We start from the raw sequence: 17,005 nt of genomic DNA, 5'->3' as shown, positions 1-17,005 counted from the left end.
GCTTCAAGTCGCTTCTCTTCTACGATCTTTGCAAACTCCGTCTGAAAGTCGATATCAGAAGCGCTGATGATTTTGGACTTCAGGAGAATTTTGAACACGATGTACAGCGCTTGAGGGGTCCTGTCAGCATAGTCACAAGCTAAGGAAATGTGTGAGACTCACCTGCAAAGATTGCAAGATTGAGATAGCAGGTAATGAAGCCTGCGGCTGACCAATTTCCCTTAACAAAGACGTCGAAGCCTGAAAACAGGACGACCAAAGAAACAACAACCAGGGTGAAGTAGGACAGATACGGCTGAAGTGGGCTCTTGTAAGGCAGCTCTGTTCAGAGTCAGCATCATGATCGACGTCAAGCAAGCGCCTATGCGACATACCATCTCGGGTATACCCCTGGCGATTCAACCCATTGTAGAACCGAATATAAGTGATGCATATCACGATCCATCCCACCAACCCAGCGAGAGTAGTGATATTCAGGAACCATCCAAACACGACAGACGCATTGGTGGTTTCAGTCATGTACACGAGGGGAAGAGGTAAGCAGCTGATGCCGACAGCGTAGTATGGAACTCCCAGACGATTGCACTTCTGTACAAATTTGGGAGCATGACCATCGCAGCTCAGGCCGAACAGTGTTCGCGAGGAAATGAAGATGCACGCCGATGCCGCAGAAATGGCGGACGTACAGACGACCGCATTAATGATAGATGGGACAACAGAAACGCCAGATCGATGGAAGGCGATCGTGAAGGGCGATTGAGCAGCAGTCCCCGTTGATATCTGCAGTGCCTCATCGTCATACGGACTATATGGTCAGCTCTTGGACTAATTCGGTAAGAATTCAAACATACACGATCAGTCCGACAATGAACAAGCTGAGGATATAGAAGATAAGAATTCGCCAGAAGACTTTCTTCGTTGCCGAAGGAATCAGTCTCCGCGGGTCGCGAGTTTCAGAACCAGAGATCGCCACGATCTGGATGTTGCCATAGCTGAATGCGGCTGGGACCATGGATTTCCAGAATGCTAGGAAGCCGCCAGCTGATCCAGTCAAGATATAGGTGTTGAAAGCGCCAGGATTTTTCCAATACCTGAAGCCCAGCCGGTCGCCATCTGGACCGCCGCCCAAGTCGATGACTAGTCCACCAATGATCAGGCCAACAATCAGCAGAATCTTGAGGGTAGCGAAGAACACTTCAGACTACCACTGGTCAGTCATCATTAGAACGGCTAAGGTGATTGCAAATACCTCTCCATATAGGCGAACACCACAGAAGTTGAGAATGACGATGAAGACCATGAAGATAGTGATCCACACCGCAGGATCAACCGACTGATTCCAGTATTGAACGAGAACGGCGGCAGCACTGATCTCAGCAGGCACGGCGATCGCAATAGCTAGCGGTGCTCATGTTAGCTTGGACACCTCCTGCTTCGTTGAAGTCCCATGGCAGGAACGCTTCTTAGAACGGCAGGATACTTACTATACCCTAATGAGCGTTAGTACGATGACTTCTGATGGTAGGATAAAGCCTACAGAAATTCCATCCAGCAGCAGCACCAAGGGCGGGCTCCACGAACTGTGTAGCGTGTCGAACAAAGCCGCCAGTCGCTGTCGAAAACGCTGTGACCTCTCCGGTCATGAATGAGATACCCGCGGCAGCCGCTCCCATCAGAAGATAGGCAAGGAGTGCTCCAACAGGGCCCGCGGTTGCAATCGTTTGGCCAGATCCGAGAAAGAGGCCGGTGCCCTTTGTCGATGTCAGCTTCAAGCACGTCCATGTGCTCGCTAGACTCACAATCATGCCTGCAATTGCGATCATGTTAATGTGTCTTGAACTCAGATCCCTCTTCAAATGCCCAGTGGAATCGGCACTGTTGCTGTTGTATGCTTGAGCCTCGACATCTCCGCTTGCACTCGACGCAACCTCATCTTTAGTCATGTCTGCCGCAGTAGATACAGCGGTGGGGTCTTTAGCAGCCATTTGTATGTTGGGTCGTTTTCACAACAACAAGCTCCTTCGCGACTTGACGACGTCGGAGAATGTGGACAGGACCATCTATATATCACGAACTTGTAGCATAGGTAGGACCCTGCCACTATCGTTCCAGAACCTGTGGTGGAGTGAAGGTCGTCTGCCGAGAACACGCCTTATCTTTGAAAGCCGATCGCCGGTATGCGGCGAATTGATTCGAAGTGAAATTCGAGTTCGGCTCAACGTTTGCGTGGGGCAACACGAAAGTCTCATCTGCAATCTGGCGCCGTCTCACAGGGCACACCGTCGCAAAGTATTTGATGAAGCCGCCATACCGTCGGGCTCACAGAATCAACTTTACGGCATACGAGCAGTACCGTCAACATCTTGCATCGACATGACAGACGAATCTTTTGAGCTCTTCGATCTGCGCGTGGAGGTAGTTTGTCCCCCGAACCAACTCATTCTCTGCGGTGCAAAGTCCGGGGACTATTTCACGCTCCAAGGAGAGATGTTGTATTTGCCAGCTGGACAAGGCATCAGTTTGTACAGCCTTGGTACGTGGTGATCAGTCCCTTGTGCCAACACTGACGAGTCGCAGCGGCGGTCTTGCCTTTGCTGCCTGCCAAACAGAGACCGACGCACAAGAATGATTGGATGTCCACAGATGCGCTGATAGCATGTCCGGATCCTCACTGCCCTTCTCAGCTGAGGATAATCCGGGAAGGCATCAGGAAATTCGAGCATGGCGAGACAACAGTGGTGCCTTTGAGCTGATTGGACAGCCCTCACTGGATCATGGTAGCAGCTTCAATGCTGTATCCTGTATCGGCGAAGATCTGGTCCCAATTGTCGCCGCCAATGAAGGGAAAGCCCATGTTGGCGTCTAGAAATGCATTCTGAAGCATGTAATCTTCAGAGATGTCTGCGTCGGCCGCTCCTGCGTGCGCAGCTTCGTCTCCTCGGTGGCTTGCTGCGCTTTGCAATCTGGTTGCGATCCTGCCGAGAAACCTTGCTTGCAATGCGCAGCTCGAACTGGCGCCAGTGTCGAGTCTTCCAAACGTGGTCGATGCTTCCTGAATGGCAAGCAGAATGTCAGACTCGAGCTCTTCACCGAAGGACCGTGGTGCCAAATGTAGGAGCTACACTCGAGTCAATACTGAAGTACTCCCAATGGAATGACAGGATGTTGCACACACCTTAACAAGAAAAGCTGCACAATAAGCTAGCATAACGTGTACACTATCTTGGGCGAAGCTCACATGACTCGAGTGGCGCGGTATCAGTCGAAGCATGCGAAGCGCGCTAGAATAAGCCGCCCATAGGCTCTCCACATCAGGAGTGGTGGCTGAGGATGGCGACAAATGATCTTGAAGCTGCAATGAGGAGATTTGCAAGCGTATATGACAGCCATAGAAGGCTATCAAAAAGTCGTGGCAGCCCTCCTCTTCGGCAGGAATCTGAGGAGGCTCAGTAGGATGACCCCAAGTCGCCTCCCAGGCGTCGATTTGCCGACTAAGAATGGCGAATAACGAACCAAGTCCAGTGGGCAGCCTTCCGCTGGCGGCGTTGGATCTGGGTACCATCAGGCCAAAGGCGGTTGAAGTTTCCAGGCGCAGTGTTACAAGTGCTGCAAGTAGCCTGTCATTCTCGATAGCTAAAGGGTGCTTGATCCAAGATGTGATGGACTCGATCAGTGGGTCGCTCTCTATCATGCATGGTTTGCCTGTTTGCAGACTTATGCTTTATGCGATTAGCAAGTCGCGCAGACGCGTTCGTTACCACTTACCTTCTGTCATAAACAAACAGCACCAGCCATGTCCTCTCTATGTTCCTCATCTCTCTTCGGCGCCGTTCGGTCATGCCATGACCACTTGACCGACCGGGCTCTAGTCTGTGCCATCCCATTTCTGTGCATATACGGATAGCATATCCCACGAGAGTCCAGACACGGTTGTCGTGGGGCTCCTTCCAGTAAGTCTGCAGCAGAATGGCCTGAACAACCTCTATGGACTTGTGACCATGACGAAATACGACTATCAGCAAGTCCTGAGCGTGCTGATAGAGTCGAGGATATAAGACTGGGTGGAAGGCTTTGGCCGACGCCGCAAGGATCGCAGTCAGCAGAAATGGCGATCTCTGTCGGACGTAGGCAAAATCGTGAAGTGCAGGATCCAGTTGTGAGACGAACGGATTAAGCACCAGGATGAAACTATGCTTTCTATCAGTATTCTCCCTGTGGTTGTGCTGAAATATACACTACATACCTGTCGAAGAGCGATCTTGCTATGGCCAAGTTGACGAATCCCAAAGAGATGGGATCCTCACTAGTGCTTGGTTCAGGCTCAGCAGCTGCCTGCTGCTCGTCACTGCTATCGTTTTGAACAAGGAGATCATGAAGAGAGTATCTCCCTCGCATGGCACGGCGATTGAGGACCCCTGAAGGCTGCAAGTTGCTGTTGCTGAAAGACCCAAGATGTTCATTCTCCAGTGCGATGGTACGTGCTTGCTCCTTTTGGCCAGCGGAGCCCAGCGCTCTCGCAGCAGGCGTCTCGTGCCCGATGGCACCCACTTCGACACCTTTCCTGGACAGTCTGTCAAATTATTATTGTTAGCACAGCGACAGCGGTGATCAATCTCCCTATTAGTGGCTGACCTCGTCCCTGGCTTTCGGCCACGCCTGTGTTCGCGGAATACACAGTCTAGCGACTTTCTAGCACATCGCTGACATTTTGCACGCGGCGAGTCACCCAGATGGCATTTCATCTTGACCTTGCGACACGCAAGGCACGCGTTGACGCTCGCCATCTAAGCGCATGCCTCTTGGCGTTGTAAAGGCCACGAGAAGACTTGGGGAGTCCTGAGTTTCGATGATGCACGCGGAACAACCTTAGAACTCAGACGCTGCGATTTAGGGGTTCACCCTCACTTCACTATCTTGCTGAACCATAGGGCGCATTCTCGCTGAAGATAGGCTATCAGCGCCCCGGGATCTGCCCTATCGTGGAGGCCGAGGCTTTACCACTTATGGCCTCCGACAGCAAGCGGCCTCTTTCTGACTTTCTAATGGCTTATCTGAGGGCGGCACAGCTGTTATCCTGATCCTGATTGCCGTTCGGCGTTCTATCAAAATTGGCCGGCATCAGTCCAGAAGGCGCTCAGGTGAGCCTGTTAAGGTCTATTTTCGCGAGGACAGGGAACATTGCAGCCGGGGCTTTCTGCTATTGCTCACGACGAGTACACACAGGGAAAGACTCGAATTGACACGAGAGACTCGAATTGACACGAAAGACTCGAATTGACACACAAAGCGAACAGTCAACAAAAGCAAAGCGTGGAGATGACGGTCATCGTCAATGGAGGCACACATGATGCCCAAACGCAGCTACATCTCAACATGATGACGGTATGACGGACATTATCACATAGATTTGCTTTACCATTCTGACGATCACAAGGATACCCTTATATCGTCGCTACCACCAGATGGACTACGATCAGTCACGCGTTCTATGCTCGCCGTCCATCCACAATTCACCAAGTCATTCGAGCATTATACACGCTTGTACGTCAGAGAGCGTGCAACGGCTCTGTTCCAATCTCTTGACACAGAATGTGGGCTGAAGGACTTGGAGCAGACGCAACTTGTGTGTAGGTGTATGGTCGGCTCCGGTCTCGTCTTCGAGGTTCTGCCACTGCTCGCCAAGCTCGCAGATTCCGCAGCCAAATTGCAGACGAATGATCGGGAGAGGAAATCTGCTCTGCTAGCATCAATTGACGGAGATCTGGTTCAAGCAGTCACAGCGGTACAGAAAGCCGTCACGGTAGCTTCCGGCACACGAGAGCTTACGAATCATGAGAGGCTCGCTGTACGAGATCTCTTTGACAGTGTTTCGACTTCAGTGAGTAGAAATAGTACGGCAGGCAGCGGATATATATTCGACAGGGGTCGGACAGCATCAGCCGGCATTCTGGGTATCGATCCGTCCGAGGACGAGACCCAAGCCGATTCAGATGCCCTGCGACACACTCCTCCGCCACCAGCAGCCGGGGAGACCTTTATTATTAGCCAGCTTACTTTGCCGCGGATCTTCTCAGGGCTTTGGCAGATGTCGAGTCCATCGTGGGGGTCGGCGCCGATGTCCATGATAATGGGTCAGCTGGGCAAGCATGTAAGTAGCGGTTTCACATCCTTCGACATGGCCGACCACTATGGTGATGCTGAGTTGATCTTCGGCCGCTTCCGGGCGCGCTACCCACACAAAGAGGCCGTCTTTGCGGCCACCAAGATCTGCATTTTCCAGCGGATGCCAAATGTCACACGAGAAGCAATGGCTGCCAACGTAAGCGAACGCTGCAAGAGGCTGCAAATGAGCAAGCTTGATCTTGTTCAATTTCATTGGCAGTACTACGACGATGGATCCTATCTGGACGCCCTTCGCTTCCTGCAGGAAGACGATCGCGTGGGCAAGCTCGGTCTTTGCAACTTTGACACTGCTAACATGCAACTGGCGATCGAGTCCGGCATCAAAATCCATACCAATCAAGTGCAGTTCTCACTGATCGACTCGCGGCCAGCCGAGAAGATGGCAGCATTCTGTGACGAGCACGGCGTCAAGCTTCTCACCTACGGCACTCTCTGTGGCGGTTTCCTGTCAGACAAATGGCTTGGTAAGGCGGAGCCAGATCTCTACAGCGCAGCAAGCGCCACTACACCAAGTCAGCGCAAGTACTTTTCGATGATCTCCAACTGGGGTGGATGGGAGTTGCTACAAGAGCTGCTACAGGTGCTACGCAGTATAGCCACGAAACATGACGTGCCGGGCATCTCCAACGTGGCGACTCGATGGGTACTAGACTGGCCGTGCGTGGGCGCTGTAATAGTAGGCGCACGGATGGGCGTCAGCGACCATTCCGACGACAATCTGGCGAGCTTTGGCTGGAGCCTGAATGACGAAGATCGGGAAGCAATTGATGTCGTGCTGCGAAAGAGCAAGAGGAAAGAGATGTTTGAAATCATGGGCGACTGCGGAGCAGAATACCGAACATGAAGCCGTTGTAAAACATCGTTGTACCATTGCTGATGGACAGGAGACCTGGGATAGCGCTGCACGAGGGAAGAAGCAAGGGTAAAGTACCGTGCCACAGCATAGGATTCGTAGTAGATACTTAAGAAGGTATGAGCTTCTGACTTCATCTACCTGGATCTCGGATGCATATGTGCTCATGCCTTCGCCTGCTCCTCGTAGAGGTCCTAGTTTAGCGGATCTATCGCCCTGCATCGCACCGGCAATTCTCCGTTATAGCGGAAGCCGTGCCAGAAGACCAAAGACAGTGAGTAGCTATCCTACTGTACACCCAAGTCTCATGACCCATCGCAGCGTACCACTTGCCCTGTCGGGATTGCGCCATGGAAAAAGAGCCCGAAATCTCGTTGAAGCTAAGTGGTATCGTCGGTGGCCTGCTTGTGAGGGTAGAAGAGCCGAAGTAGGTGCCTCAGCAAGCCACCAGCTTTGGCTTCGTCCTTCGGAAAGATCTTTTTGTTCGCTGTGCTGTACTTTTGGAGCTGCTTCACAGTCCTGAATGTTCGTAGCTCTTCAGCCTCGTCGCCGGCGCGCAAACAATCCAGCAGATCGCAGATGTTGACCTTCACCTTCTTGATAGCCTGGACTCTGTTAGTGGCTGCATGACCGTACCCTAAGGGCACTTACCTGGCGGCACTTTGTAATAGACTCTGGCAGCGGCTGAATCCCTAGAATTTCACAGATATTTTGCCACGCTTCCAACTTTTGCTCGTCTGTTCCGAAGCGGAAGTTGAAGTCCATAACCAGGGCTCTCCGGAAGTCCGTACGTGCATCTCTGTATGTAGCGCTTCTGCGTGCCCAGCCCATGTGTCGTACCAGAAGATCAAACTCTTGCCAGGCTGGTGCTCGCGGGTTGTAATTGAAGCTGGGATAATTGGCAAAGAAGACGCGAGGTGATCCGTAGTCTCAGACTGGCTCGTGGATGTGGCCTGGCCATGGTCGTTCGCAGGTCTCTTGCTCTTGACCTTCTTGGGCATAGTTGCAACGTATGATGTGTGTCGTTTTCTCGTCGGCAATCAAGTCTTGCGCTTAGAAGTTCTCTGGGGGGGCGGGAATTAAATGAAGGATTGAGAAAACAAATGGAGGATTGAAAGCAGTAAGTCATTGGGCTCCTTGTCACCTGAATGCCTGAACATGTTTGCTGTTGTGACAGCATGCCTCTTCAGCTTCGGCTTCACACGGACACCGTGGAGGCAAGACCCATCTGCTAGCAACGTCGACTTAGAGAATTACATAGCAGCTTCCAGCACTCTGCGCGTATCGTACAGCAGCAATAGAAACCCGCTTTATGCTAGCTCAGAGCGTGACTGGAACACCGCAAATTGCCCTTGGGATCGTTGGGATCCATGGACTGCTTGCCACGGAGCCGGCGGCTACAGACATCCGTGCTCCCTTCGGAATCTCGGTTTCAGATGGTCATTGAGGTGGGAAGACTGATGAAGTCGCGGGCAGCGACAGCTCCATCTCGACTCGGCTTGACCACATTCAAATGGAAGGGCGGCTAAGGCCCGGGGCTGAGCGCGCAGTATGTGAGGTGTCAGTGCTTCTTGATGACTCCTTCCCATCAGACAGTGGATCGGCAACAGTCATCAGGTGCGTTTGGCAACAGCTCCTGGGGAAATTGCACCCGTAAGAGACATTCATGGCTACAACAGGTTTGATGACGAGCGCCAGATCCATAAAGTGCTCGGTGTGGTCGATGATGGGATCGTCATGATCTCGTGGCTCGACGTGACCGGAAGGTTTTGAGGTTGGCTCAGAGGGCGCGAGAGAATGTTGCCGACTGCCAGGACCTGTTTTTCGTCATATGCTCACTCGTACAGCAGAGGCTCCCTCCTTCTAGACGCGCGGTTCACCATCGGCGCCGGTGATGCTGGTGTTCGCCCAACAGAGAGTTGTTGTCGTCCTACACAACAAGGCAACCTCGACCACGCCTGGACGCCTGCCAAGCTTGATGACTGTCCCGGGGCCTGCAAGACGTTACTACCCCGCGTTCGTTGTGGACCCGGACGTTGTCTGGTTGACCCAAGTATGCAAACTTACTTAAACATGGCCGTTCGTGGCAGCTACTAGCGCTGTCATTGATACACAAGGGCTGACAATTGTCACACGTGGCTCGATCCCAGGATTCTTCGGTCAGATCTCTATCGTCTGAGCCGCCATCATCTCCTGGACCAGGAAGCGCGAATCTCATATCACCACCACAAGCGTCATGACCTCCAACGAGCAGTACTTCCCACATCCCCGCCGCATCGTCACCGGACATACCTTGGACGGCGCCAGCACTGTGCTCAAAGACAGCGAGATTCCCTGCCTGCCAACTCCAATCAAGTGCAATTTCGCCGTGCTCTACGAGACACATAAGTTCCCAGCATCGAACGACGAGCCTTTCGTGGATCCTGCCGAAGCACGAACCGCTAGTCTTGCCAACGATTCTGGCGTGGTGCTGAGAGTGGTGGACTTCCCACCCAGGACGGAGACGTTATATCACCGGACGGTCAGCCTCGACTTTGGGATTTTGTTTGAGGGGGAGATCGATTGGTGAGTAGTCTCTGCCATTGCGATGACCATAGCAGCTGGGTCGCTGGGTGTGATGCGAATGGCTGAGGCTGTGGATCTGACTGACTCAATGGAACAGTCACCTTGACAATGGTGAGGTCGTTCACATGAAGGCTGGTGATGTATGTGTTCAGCGAGGCACGATACATGGTTGGACAAATCCGCACGATAAGCCTGCGAGAGTCTACTTCATCTTGACAGCGGCAGAGCCGATCAAGATTGACGGCAAGCCGTTGGGCAATGCTGGATTCAAGCATAGTGAGGTTGAAAGTGGGGGCAAACAAGAGTCATGAGAAGGGCTCCAGCATATACAGAGCCGCTACCGCCAGCGAAAATCTCGGGACATCACCTCTGTCAATTCGATCTCACGCTTCACAGACCCATCCATCAACATCTGTCGCAGCATCATCGTCGTCTTTACCCTTCCAGACCGCTCTCTCAGGCCATTTGCAAATGACACCTCGCCTCACCACCTCCGTGCTATTATCACCTTTGAACTTTGTCGCAACAATTCTCTCAGGCGCCTTTCCTTCTTCGACCCACCGCATCAATGCCAGAATCGCGTCATATTCATATTGTCTCCCCTCGGTATCAGTGCTAGGCACACCGCTCGTGATTCCACTCCTCGCAGGTCCAGGATTCTGACTGGCAGCACTGAAATACCAAGGGGCGTCCGATCCTGGCGGCTGCGAGCCGGAACAATGGCCCATGTTTGGCACCAGGAAAAGGCGGAAGTAGTCATCGATGTTAGAGCCAGAGGAGACGGCCTGGGTTGTCATGTTGTAGTAACGGAGACTCGAGCCGGTCGGGATAGCCATATCCTGCCAGCCATGATACATCATGAGCTTGCCGCCTCTGTTTGCGAAAGGCTCGATAGCTGAGAACATGTCTGCGTTTGCTGAGCCAGGTTGATCTTGTCTGCGAGGGCGAGATCGTCAAGCGTGAAATCTGTGAAGTTGTAAGAAGGGTTGTTGTAGATGAAGTACGAATAGAACGTGTAGCCCAGCGGGTTGGGGTTATATGGGTCTGCAAGGCTGAGTATTGATCCGGGACTGAGAGAGGCGAAGTTGAATGAGCCATCGGGAGAGGTCCAGTTGCTGTATAGATGATTGAGTGTTGCAATCTGTGGCTCGGTCAGGTTGAGGGCAGTGTAGTCGATAGCGCAGTGGAAGGGATTTTGTGTGATACCGTCCACGAGTCCGTCTTGTGGGTCGCACTGTTTGTTGATGGCCACTGCGATATCGAGGAAGCGTTCAGCGGGGATATGGCCGGGCGAGTCCGGCTTGTTCTGGAGTGGGTACCAGGTCGTCCAGGATTGAAGATGTGTAGTCCACCAAGCAGGCGCACCAGCCAAAATACCATCAAAAGAGTCCGGTGAGATCTGCATTTCCTTCAGACCCTGGCGACCGCCTGTCGAACAGCCAGCGTAGTACGAGTACTCGATTTCTTTCCCATAGTATTGGTGCAAAATCTGCTTTCCGGCCTCGACAGAACCATGCATGGCACGGTAGCCCCAGTCTGTAACGCTCTCGGGATTGTTCATGGCCCACATGCCGTCTGAGGTGGCCGAAAGATGTCCAGTGTCCGTCGATAAGGTGGCGAACGAGTAGTGACTGAGATGGCCCATGTCGATGTACTAAGTATGGTCAGCTCTGATAGTGTATGGGCAGAGAGGTTCTGCATCCACTCACATTGATACCTCCACCAAACCCACCATTACCAGTGGTCATCATCCTACCGTTCCAGGCTTCTGATGGAGGGAGGAACATGGCAAACCTGTATGAGGATGACTCCGAGCTCTGCACCTCGACCTTAACGGCACAGACCTCCGGCAGCTGCGTGACATTGCTCTGGAACGGCGGACTGGGATCGAATGAGGCGCCGCCCTCTTCAATCGGCACCGCATAGACGACTTTGGCAGTTTCTGCAAGTCCGGCGGCAGCAAGTATGTTGTCGAATACAGCAACAGAGCATTCCACTGGTATAGCAGAAGCGTTGATATTGCTGCACAGTGTTAGGGCAGCCACCAATAGTTTGCACCAGGTAAGGAACATGTCGATGCAACGAGCCATTCATGGCGTGGCAGTGGTCTAGCTGGCAACAGTCCAACGGTCTTACCTGCCATATATGCTTGTGAAGCATCACCCCAGCCAGGTGTCAACGTCATGCTGGAGTTCATCGCCATCCTGGTAGCAACGAAAGTTGGTAATTCGATGGCCAAGTGCTCAAGTGCTCGAGCTATGGCACTTTCGAGAAGCTATGCGTCACCGTGTCGACCGCAAAGAGGAGCACGGCAAATGATGTGGGAGATGTGATGGGTTTCCGTAAGCGATGTATACTGCCGAGGTGGGTAATGTGGGGCAAATCCGGGGATGCGACAGGCCTTCAGAAAGTCATCCGGCGATGTCTCAGTCTTAGTCAACCGGTCGAAGCGAAGGCCACCAATTTTCTCTGGTCGGGAAGTCGCGTTTGCTGGCCAGAGGCATTAGGCAGACTCGTCTCATCACTCGCTCGCCGCTGCGGCGGCCGAGTCCATCATGCTTATCATCTTACAATACTCAATTCTTGCAGGTCTGTCGTCTCGTATCAAACGCGACACGAACGTGGACACAGAGGTGCTGCACTCCGCGCACAGCTTCGCTGCCGAGTAGACACCAGAGTTCAAGTTCTGGAGGTAGGGTGATGCAATACTTCCTTGCCATAGGGAAGGCACTTCCGCCATGTCCTCAGCACTCACTTGCGGCAGCCACATTCTCAACACGCACTCGAGGTCCCCACGCAACCGTTTCAGAGCCTTCATAATCAGTACCATCTCGGTGACGCACCACACAGACGTGTCGCCCAGATTCATCTTCCTTTCTTCAATCACAACCTGTTTCAGCGTTCGTTGACATAACAGAACGCCGACTGCTTTCCGCACTTTCATAGATGACTGTCGAGCTCCTAAATTTGGATAGCGGTGGATGAAGTCTCAGTCTGCCGTCGGGTCAACGAAGCATATCGGGGAATGATTGCGGCAACAGCTTCTTCCTCCTGATTCTTCCCCTCGAACTCAGTCGCGAGCCGGGCGGCTGCTTCAACATGCACAATACTGTCCTCGAATGCTCCTTTCATACTTTCGTACTGCCAGAAGGCTAACGCCACAAGCGTGAGAACAACTTTCGGTAAAGCGAAGGCCACGGAAGCATCCAATAAATCGGACACTGAGCGACTCATGTACTTTCTGGCATCAATCAAAGCCTTCCGGATTGGTTCTTCGTTGAAACCCCCCCACAGCGACAAGGTGACGGTGCCAATCGCGACCAGAGCATTCCGCAACGTGGGATAGCTATGTGCGACTTGCGGGATGAGTGTCTCCCAGATGTGAGCAGCCGAATGCATACGCTGGGCGTGAAAGCGGGCAACAGTCCGTTGAAACATATCAAGGGAGGATCGCTCATGAGCCGTGGTGTGGATATCATCCAGTGGATTTGTCATAATGAAGGTATACTTGCCCGATCGTACGTCCGACATTCTCTGCTCAGACTGGGCAGACACATTATTCGCAGGCACATTGATTCTCGTGGCACCACACTGTGATGGTGGGGACCTTTCACGTTCTCGAGGTCCCGACTTCTTCCTGTTGCGTCTCAGCTTTCCCGTCAGCGGTGGAGGATAGCCCAGACATCGACGTTTAGCATCGCGACAGCGATTGCAGGCGGGTCTTGTGCGATCACACTTCACATGCCGAGCTGTACAAGTCAAGCAGCCACCCCTCTCTTTGTGGTGGAAAGCTCGTTGTCGAGGTCGGATGGCATCCACTGTGGTTGGATTCAGATGTTCGTCAAAGATCAATTGCCTGGATGTTAGATTCATTCCTTCGAAAATCACAATGTTCAAAACAGGTGTTGCTCCTAGGATGACGAGGTGAATATATAGGTGTCTATTGTCGATACAGATTGATGGCCGAAACTCCGGGGCACCACGAGCTCTCATGTCCTAGGATCCCGCATGGATTCTTGGTAGGCTTTCGATTCAGGGGCCAAATGAGAAGCGAGCCAATTGAGAGCAGACACCAGCCATTGACTCGGATTCGAGCTCTGCAGCTCTGGGGCAGATGTCTGTCCCAGTGATCGCGTTCTTGGGAGCGCGTGCTTGAGCTGAACTTGCCGCCCCGAAAGAGTACCGTTGCGCGGCACGTGCTTTTCATCATGAGGGCCGGCCGCTTAAAGCTTTGCGGCCGTAGGCCTGCAGTGCATGAGTCGCACGACGTGATTCGCGCTTGTGAAGAAAGCAGATTGATAATGCAACCTCCTGCTCAACGTGCTCGGTAGGACGGCGTTCACTAATCCCCCTCAATCACAATGACGGAAACGAGGGATGCCAGGCTATCGAGGCAAGATTCCAGTTGCCTCGAACGACGCAGGTGGACGGACCCCTTCCATGGCACGCATCGTTGTTCGACGCGTATGAGACTAGGAGAATGAGTACGCAAACCTTACGTGGCTCATGAGAGACCAGTCGTAACCCAACCATACAGTGGGGAAGCCAACCCCATAAGGGCCTTTCGCTAGCCGTCCAATGGGGAATCGTCGGTGACAGATCGGCGCCCAATTCAGGCGCCCGTCATAACTGATTACTATCTCAAGAGTACAACATCGAGCACATGGTCCACGACAATGACCTCTCAACTACTGTCCGGGCGTACATGGACTAAGGCCAAGAACAGCCGGGCGTCGTACGAAAGCGCGCCACCATGCGACCTCCAATCTCGAAGACCATTGTGCTGCTTTCTATATGGCTAGCCCCACAGGGCTACCAAGCGCATCTTATCCATGCATACTCACTATCAGCAGCACGGAGCTATCAGAAAATCCACGAGACCAGCTTACCCAATCCAGAGCACATCTTTCGTACACTGGTGTCTGCCGGCCGCCAGTTCCCATCGAGTCTCAACCATAACGGCGTGTCGTACTTCTTGGCTACAGTGCCCGCTGGTACACGCCTCTACCACGGCAGAGGAGGTAAGCAACCAGTCGAGAGCGGGTTCGAATGGCTGGCTTTTGAGCCAGAGCATGCCAGCAATTTTGCCATTCGGGTCTGTGAGCTGCCAGATCAAAGTCATTCCGACTCGCGAGCCAAAGGTCCAGAACACCTGATCAGCTCTGACGGAAGTGCAAAGTGGTGGCTCAGCCCAGAGCAGTTGTTCGCCTATGCTAGCAGCGCCACGCAGCAGGGGTTTCCGGATGGCTGCATCTGTCCACCAGACTCTAGACATGGACCATACTTGCGATTGCCACACAATGACGACCCTCGTCCACGGGATCAGCAAAGTATACTTGCTCCGCCTCCAAAAGGCCCGCCACGTCTCCCCAAACATTTTTGCATCGACTCCGGGTATCTGCACAGGTACTCACCGATCTCAGACCTCCACCTTCTCTATATCGATGGCATGTCAGCAGCGAAATGCGATCTCGGCACGCTTGCTTCGCAAGATGACGTCCTGCTGCGAAATTCGTCATACCGTCCTGGACCACCAGATCCCATGCGTGGAGAAGTCTCGCGTGCGACTGGACTGTGCGATCTAGCTCAGACCGAATGGAATGGCAAGATCGACGGCTTTGTCAGGATGGAGCATGGGTTTGAGATTATTCTGTGCGACTTCGCAAAGGTTCAATTTGAGAGTGCTGTGAGCAAAAGCCGAAGCGTTACCGGCGGCACCGCCCATGTGGGCGGTGTCTTCCAGTTCCTGAAAGCTATTGGCGAAGACAGGTGGTGGGGCATCGGACGTGATCGGTTAGGGGTCTGGACAGACCGGTGGGTTACTGCGTATTCTGAGCCTGATCTGGACCTGTTCGGGAAGAGTATCGACGGAAAGCTGCCGGACTTGAGTGGCGTGACAGACGAGATCGCTTATCGGCTCAACGAGCAGGTGAAGGATCTGGTGATGAGTCGCGTCGCTACTGAAGACTCCGCACTCAGCAGTGGCGATGCCACAGACTGGCAAGCTGTCGCAGACCTATATGTTGCCAGGTATGCAAATCGGTTGCAGTACCTGATGAGTTTCGACGATGCCAAAGAGCTCAGAAGTGCAGCAGAAGACATGTACATGGTCTACCTCGATGACGATGCTGACACGCTAAGGGGCAGTGACGGAGCCATCGACCGCTGTATCAACGGCTTCATACCCCCACACCTCACCCAAAGTCCGCAGGATGCGGGGCCAATGTCCCATGAAGCCATCTCGGCAGTCGCAAAGCAAATATGCACCACCTTGCACGACATCGTCGCGCAACCATCCTTGGCGGACGACCTACAAGGCCAAAAAGAGCATCTCCATGCACTGATGGACTACCTTCGCTGGCCACAGTGGTCCTTTTGCGGCGACAAAAGAGCCTGTGAGATAGATGAGTTGTGCTTTGTTGCCATATGGCCTTGGGGCAGTAAGGAGGACCATGATTCTCCGAGCTGTAGAAACCAGACGGATGCGATGCAGCACATGATGAAGATGGGGAGTTATTGGAACCCGGTACGCCAGGAATAGAGTGGAAGGACGTGTTCCTTGGGCTCAGAAGCATCGATGGCGCTTCTGGCACACTGTAGACCGCGTTCGCCGGAGGAGTGTATATGGGACAATGTTCCCCAGCGCGATAGGGTCGCGGTAAATCGTGGAAATGCTCACAGATCTCCGGAGATCCAGAGGGGACCGTGAGGCTTGGACAGGTGCAGTACAATCCGCGCTTCAAGCTATAGGCACTGACGGGATGGGGAATTCTCAGCTTGAGTTGGCTGCTAGAGCATTTCCTTGACATAGCTTGAAAACCGCTGGGGCAACTGACCCAGCCTCCAAGAAGTGTTCTATGTGGCACCTGCGGAACAGAGCAAATCCTGCACGTCCAGTCGTCCCTGCCGTGAATAGTTTCCGGAGGGCGCAGGCGCGAATGCTGTCGTTCGGTCGCCCCTGCTGCGAGAAGCGTTCGGCGCGGCAGGTACGGAAGCCTGGTCGCTCCTGCCGCAGCAAGTATCCAGAAGAACCAGGCACGAATGCCATCAATTGTTCGCCTCTGCCGTGGAGGTCAAACAGAAAGAGCAGGCGCGGGTGCGATTGTTTGGTCGCTACTGCCACAGAGAGTAATTTGGAAAGCCAGGTGCGAACGACTGCTCGCTCCTGCTGCAGTTAGTATTTGAAGAAGCAAGTGCGAGTGCCATCACCCGGTCGCGCCTGCCTCAGTACGTTTCCAGAGAGGCAGGTGCAAATGCCGTCATCCACTCGCTGCTGCTGCAGTAGAAGTCTCGGGGGTCTCCACCCAGACCGGTTGACGGATTCGCAGCAACAAAATACATGAAGTTGCTGGTTGCTATTCAATAACTGGCGTGCTGATGTGCTGAACCAGTCAGCAAAAGAAA

The 17,005-nt window shown here is 53.2% G+C and overlaps 8 protein-coding genes across 8 annotated transcripts; 3 read left to right on the top strand and 5 right to left on the bottom strand.

Moving 5' to 3' along the window:
- Positions 1-2,764: 2,764 nt before the first annotated feature.
- Positions 2,765-4,395, bottom strand: AB675_8109 (Protein priB; the record flags this gene model as incomplete). Its single annotated transcript, XM_018148530.1, has 4 exons — positions 2,765-3,118; positions 3,176-3,719; positions 3,766-4,188; positions 4,244-4,395. 4 exons carry the CDS (start codon positions 4,393-4,395, stop codon positions 2,765-2,767), a joined length of 1,473 nt encoding a protein of 490 aa, XP_018001031.1.
- Positions 4,396-5,316: 921 nt separating this feature from the next.
- AB675_8108 (putative oxido chloroplastic) lies at positions 5,317-7,027 on the top strand (the record flags this gene model as incomplete). Its single annotated transcript, XM_018148529.1, has 2 exons — positions 5,317-5,382; positions 5,435-7,027. The coding sequence occupies 2 exons, from the start codon at positions 5,317-5,319 to the stop codon at positions 7,025-7,027; spliced, it is 1,659 nt and encodes a 552-aa protein (XP_018001181.1).
- Positions 7,028-7,416: 389 nt separating this feature from the next.
- Positions 7,417-8,037, bottom strand: AB675_8107 (uncharacterized protein; the record flags this gene model as incomplete). Its single annotated transcript, XM_018148528.1, has 3 exons — positions 7,417-7,641; positions 7,688-7,925; positions 7,973-8,037. The coding sequence occupies 3 exons, from the start codon at positions 8,035-8,037 to the stop codon at positions 7,417-7,419; spliced, it is 528 nt and encodes a 175-aa protein (XP_018001319.1).
- A 1,235-nt stretch (positions 8,038-9,272) lies between these two features.
- Positions 9,273-9,912, top strand: AB675_8106 (uncharacterized protein; the record flags this gene model as incomplete). The annotated part of the gene is made up of 2 exons (XM_018148527.1): positions 9,273-9,601; positions 9,699-9,912. The coding sequence occupies 2 exons, from the start codon at positions 9,273-9,275 to the stop codon at positions 9,910-9,912; spliced, it is 543 nt and encodes a 180-aa protein (XP_018001087.1).
- Positions 9,913-9,984: 72 nt separating this feature from the next.
- Positions 9,985-10,398, bottom strand: AB675_8105 (uncharacterized protein; the record flags this gene model as incomplete). The annotated part of the gene is made up of 1 exon (XM_018148526.1): positions 9,985-10,398. The coding sequence occupies one exon, from the start codon at positions 10,396-10,398 to the stop codon at positions 9,985-9,987; it is 414 nt and encodes a 137-aa protein (XP_018001223.1).
- Positions 10,399-10,457: 59 nt separating this feature from the next.
- AB675_8104 (putative feruloyl esterase B-1) lies at positions 10,458-11,673 on the bottom strand (the record flags this gene model as incomplete). Its single annotated transcript, XM_018148525.1, has 2 exons — positions 10,458-11,255; positions 11,311-11,673. 2 exons carry the CDS (start codon positions 11,671-11,673, stop codon positions 10,458-10,460), a joined length of 1,161 nt encoding a protein of 386 aa, XP_018000983.1.
- An 889-nt stretch (positions 11,674-12,562) lies between these two features.
- Positions 12,563-13,096, bottom strand: AB675_8103 (uncharacterized protein; the record flags this gene model as incomplete). Its single annotated transcript, XM_018148524.1, has 1 exon — positions 12,563-13,096. The coding sequence occupies one exon, from the start codon at positions 13,094-13,096 to the stop codon at positions 12,563-12,565; it is 534 nt and encodes a 177-aa protein (XP_018001132.1).
- A 1,258-nt stretch (positions 13,097-14,354) lies between these two features.
- On the top strand, positions 14,355-16,142 carry AB675_8102 (uncharacterized protein; the record flags this gene model as incomplete). Its single annotated transcript, XM_018148523.1, has 1 exon — positions 14,355-16,142. One exon carries the CDS (start codon positions 14,355-14,357, stop codon positions 16,140-16,142), a length of 1,788 nt encoding a protein of 595 aa, XP_018001013.1.
- Positions 16,143-17,005: the final 863 nt, after the last annotated feature.

This window comes from Cyphellophora attinorum, assembly GCF_001299255.1.
Source record: "Cyphellophora attinorum strain CBS 131958 chromosome Unknown Contig10, whole genome shotgun sequence".
NCBI lineage: Eukaryota > Fungi > Ascomycota > Eurotiomycetes > Chaetothyriales > Cyphellophoraceae > Cyphellophora > Cyphellophora attinorum.
This window is presented reverse-complemented; position numbering and strand designations above follow the sequence as displayed.